Source organism: Nicotiana attenuata, unplaced genomic scaffold, assembly GCF_001879085.1.
Source record: "Nicotiana attenuata strain UT unplaced genomic scaffold, NIATTr2, whole genome shotgun sequence".
Taxonomy (NCBI): domain Eukaryota; kingdom Viridiplantae; phylum Streptophyta; class Magnoliopsida; order Solanales; family Solanaceae; genus Nicotiana; species Nicotiana attenuata.
The window spans coordinates 38565-43344 of record NW_017674669.1 but is presented as its reverse complement, the minus strand read 5'-3'; the positions used below and the strand labels follow the sequence as shown (position 1 = coordinate 43344).

General features: G+C 30.9%; 1 protein-coding gene across 1 annotated transcript; it reads right to left on the bottom strand.

Annotated features, from left to right (window-relative positions):
- Window positions 1-497: 497 nt before the first annotated feature.
- On the bottom strand, window positions 498-3112 carry LOC109219089. Its single transcript, XM_019383510.1, has 4 exons — window positions 2942-3112; window positions 2008-2253; window positions 1550-1690; window positions 498-957 (listed from the first exon to the last, which is right to left on the bottom strand). The coding sequence occupies exons 1-4, from the start codon at window positions 2942-2944 to the stop codon at window positions 586-588; spliced, it is 762 nt and encodes a 253-aa protein (XP_019239055.1). The 5' UTR covers window positions 2945-3112; the 3' UTR covers window positions 498-585.
- Between the last annotated feature and the right edge of the window lie 1668 nt (window positions 3113-4780).

Genomic DNA, 4780 nt, shown 5'->3' with positions numbered 1-4780 from the left:
ATCCGGGGTTAATCGGAAACAATATCTTTATCTTTCTAAGGTAGGGATAAGGTCTGCATACATTATATCTTCCCCAAATCCCATTTTGTGGGATTTCAACGGGTTTATTATTGTTGTTGTTGCTGTTGTTGTGTAACAAAAATTAGAAATTAAATCATGTGAGTAACCAAAATCAAGCAGTGTCTAATATTTTCTTGAAATAAAAAAGAGAATTTATTTTTGACTGAACAAACAACTATTTAAATGACACCTTCATGTGGTACTAGTACAACAACTTGCATGCATAGAGATCAAGCTAGATAAAATTATCCCTTCGAATTCCTAAACATCGCAATATTATTATGTCATGTTAGAAATTTGAAACCACATAACCTAGAATCACGTGATGCCATTAAGACAAAACACCCCGACCAAGTAATTAATTAATCCCAAAAATTGTGTGTGTGTGTGTGAGAAAAAGGAGGGGGGTGGTGATCATGAGCAGTGAGCCAAGAATATAAAAAAATTCCTAGTTGAAGTGGTCAAATTAAGGAAATTAAAATATGAGAGAAATAAAAGAAATTGTGGTAGCTACTAAATTAAATTCTAACACAAAGGAGACCTATGAGGAATGCCTTTTCTTCTACTCATACTAGTAGCCATATCCTCATCACTACTTATATTCTTATAATTACTATTAACTAGTGTTCTTCCACATACATATAATCCACTTCTCTTCTTCCTCACAAACTCAGTGCATGGGAAAGTAGTAGCACTCATCATCATCATCATGTTCTCCGATCCCGACGAACCGGACGTCGACGAGCCCCACGGCTCGTCGCTGTCCACGATCGTCGAATGGGCCGTGTCGTCGTCGGCCATCTCTTGAGGGATAAAGAAATCTGGACTAAGTTGTAAAGTTGTGCATCTCCTTAGGAATGGAGAAATGTCCTTGTAGTGTTTTAGCACAAAATCCACCTGATCATCAATAAAATTCAAGATTATTTGCCCTTAACTAGAGAATTATTGTCACTTGACCAAAATTATGTTATTTCATTGATTAAACTTACATGGTCTTATATATGTCACTTCTTCCTTATAGATTTTGGCTGTTTTTTTTTCCCAAAAAAAAAAATTATTTGTTCCTAGAATATGACCAGTTTTTGAAAAAAAATTGATTTTTTAAAGTTTCCAAAAACTGTTTTAGGGCAGTTTTTGAATGAAATTTTTTTTCTTCCCCTCACAAAACTTCAAATTTTTTTCAAATAAAATGCATGTCCAAATACAATTTCAACTTTCAAAAATTGTTTTTCAATACAATTCCAAAAATTCTTTTTTTTCAAATATCAACCAAATCTATGTCAAAAAGCTAGATTGATATTTTAGAAATAGCAATAAGTGTAATTGAGAACATGATCTCAGCAACTTTTTCAAGCATCAATAGAGCATTTTTGAAACATATTTTATATGAATTGAATTATGTAACTTAGGTGAAAAAGATAAGAATTATGGTTGAAAACCAAAACAATATTCTCCATATAATAAATGTAATAAATTCAAAGATAATTACCTTGCACCCTAGAGAGCAATGGACAAAGGGTTCTTGAAGGCTTCTATCACAAGAAGTACAATAATTTCCAGATCCTTTGAATTGCCTATTTTGAGGTCTTTTCTTGATAAAAATCACTTTCGCACTGTTTATTGTGTACGCCTAGTTTGAATTATGAAACAAATCATCAGAAAAATTCAACCACAAAAGAAAACTGTTGAGCAAAACTATCTTAGAATGATTAATGATTATCAAATTTCTTGTTGAAGGGTAGCCTTGGAGCAACGGTAAAATTGTCTCCATGTGACATATAGGTCATGAGTTCGAGCCGTAGGTTCAGCCACTGATACTTGCATTAGTATAGGCTGTCTATATCATACACCCTTAGGATGTGGCCCTTCCCGGGATCCTGCGTGAACGTGGGATGCTTTGTGCTCAGGCTGCCGTTTTACTTGTTGAATAATTAATTAATTAAGTACCTGGACATTTGAGCAATCTATGAGCTTCTCCAAGTCTTCAAGTCGAACAACATCATGATAAACATAACGTCGAATTTGAACTAATCTGTGGAAACGATGAGCCATCACACAATGAGGGCAAATACTTATGCAGCAATCCAAGCAACAAATATTCTTCTCGTTCTTCTTTGCACTCTCGTGAATTTGGCATGGGGCAAAGAATTTCTCTGTGCAGATTGCTTCCAACCATGCTGGCTTCTCAATTCCCTAAAATCAACATACCATAAGACAATTGAGGAATTAACATACAATATTCTCGCGCATTCGATATTTTTGAACATATTTAAGTTCTATGTATTGACGATTTTTAGAAATATTTTTTTCAATTATGATATAATTACACGTAAATCTTTATGATAAACATAAATCAATTACGTGAATTAATCTGTTACGATATGTTAGACTATACTAATAGTGTAAAAAAAATTATACTGTCAGTTTATATAATTTAAGTCGTCTAGGAAGAAATTCAATCAAATGAAGAATGATGTGAAAGTACTACGACGAAAAAAGGGGAAGATGGTCACCAAGGGCGAAGCTAGAGCTTCCATAACGGGTTCGGCCAAATTAAGTAGTTTTTGTCCAAACCCTATATTTGTCTTAATAAATCCATTGAATAACTACAAATTCTTACTTTAGCACCCAGTAACATAAAAGAGCTAGAATCCTTAACCCAATAACATAAAAGAGCTAGAATCCTAAATCCAGTAACTTTAAGTTCTAGCTTCGCCTCTGATGATCACTCCTTATCCCGATCTTACTAAAGGAGGAAGTAAACAACTCAAATTTTTACGTACTTCCGTTATAGAGGGTCCGGGCGGGGGACGGCGGGGAGAGAGAAAGAGGGCAAATAAAAGTGGAATTGAAGAATGAAATAGAAACAAAGATAGCTTACCATAATCACATAAAACACTAATACACCTTGAGTCACAAAGTACTAAAGAAGAAGCTAAGCAATGAGAAAATGGATTGATTGGAAGAAAGAGAGGGACTATAGGGTATGGATGTTAGTGTATTTATTGAGAATCACAAGAGAGGAAAGGATATATTTATTCCTCGGGTACATACACAAAACATTTTGTCAAGAGGCTCAGTTGCAATTCATAAATATATATAAACTTAAATAGAGAGAAAAAGAGAATAAAATATAGAGAAAAAGGGTAATATATGAGGAGAACGTGGGCACTGTTCCCGTGTCTCCCATTGCATTTCTTCCCAAATAAACTAATTTTCTCTATCTCCTTGTGTTGAGAGCTTAAACCCTAAACAAAAGGAGTTCTTGAAAAAGCTGCCCCACTAATTTTATTTGGATTTGTATTATGTACATTTGGTGTAAAGATTTTTACGTTAGAAGTGTGGTTTAACCTTTAATAGCAGGTTAATTAAATATAATTTTCCTAAAATAGCAGCTATAAATTTTACATGGGTAATAAGTGACCTGATTATATATATATTTTTTTACCTTTCATGCATAAAACTTAAAATCTATTTTATTTTCATTTGTTTATCAATTTTTACTTTGCTTTTTGATGCTCATATCTCGGTAAATTAGGTTGGAGCTAGCTAGCTTCTTGTCTTTAACTAGGCGAGTCAAGAAACATATATTTGTCCAATTTACTGGAATTTTTTTAAGAGCCTGTTTGGAAAGCCACCTAGGAATAGGATTTGGGTGTAATTAGGTGTAATTATACAGTTTGACATGTTTGTTTGGCCAAGTAATTACTTGGTCAGCATGTAATTGAGTGTAATTGGAGGGGTGTAATTACACTCTCTAATTCTCAAGGGGGAGGTGAGAATTGGTGGTAATTACACTGTGTAATTACAAGGTTGTTTCTTAGTTTCTTTCCTTTTTATTTTATTTTAATTTATTTTCTTTATAACTTTTTATTTCTATTATTTTAATTTTTGAATTTTATTTTTACTTTTTAATTTTTTGAAATTTTAAAATATATTTTTCTTTGTACATTATTTATCGTTTATTTCTCTACCTTTACTTCTTGTGATTTCATGTAATTGCTTATATTTTATTTTTTATTTATTTTATTATTCTATTTTTTGAAAACTACACCTCCTAATATTAGAAATAATGAGTCATTATCAAACTTGGCATATAAAGAGTGATGCAATTAAAGTAAAATTTCGTTGTTAAATGTGGTTATAAACTTATTATGTTTTCTAATCTTAAGTCATAGTGGAACTTACTATTATTATGTTGGAATTTGACATATGTTAAACTATTTTTTTGTGTGTTTTAAAATTGTGCTATATTCATGGTTCCAATTTACTTGTTTTAGTAGTATTGGCTCACATTTCATGTTGTTCATTTTTTTGTTAGAATTGATATTTTCGTTTTGACAAACATTTGAATAATGTTATGACATTATATTTATATATATTAGTTTATTTTATCAAACATGAATTCCATGATGTTCTTACAAAACATATGTTTTTAGTTTTGTAAGTATCTAAACTAAATATTATTAATTTAGAAAATATATATAAATTAATTTTACATTTATTAATTATAAATATGTGATTACAAATTAATGTATATTCACAAAAAAAATATACATCTTAAATACCAAATATAATATCATTTATACTTATAAAAATTTATAGGCATATATTTATTATATTAACTTTTATGTTTTGATAATTACTTCATTTAAAATTTAATCTAACCGTGTAATTACACTTGTGCAACCAAACAGTAAACTTGTAAATTATGACAAAC

What these genes read in the sequence shown, in the direction of transcription:
- LOC109219089 (XM_019383510.1), bottom strand. An exon ending in TAGATTGCTCAAATGTCCAG is followed by an intron (nt 1,691 to 2,007) that starts GTACTTAATTAA and finishes AATTCAAACTAG; the next exon opens with GCGTACACAATAAACAGTGC. An exon ending in ATTGCTCTCTAGGGTGCAAG is followed by an intron (nt 958 to 1,549) that starts GTAATTATCTTT and finishes ATTGATGATCAG; the next exon opens with GTGGATTTTGTGCTAAAACA.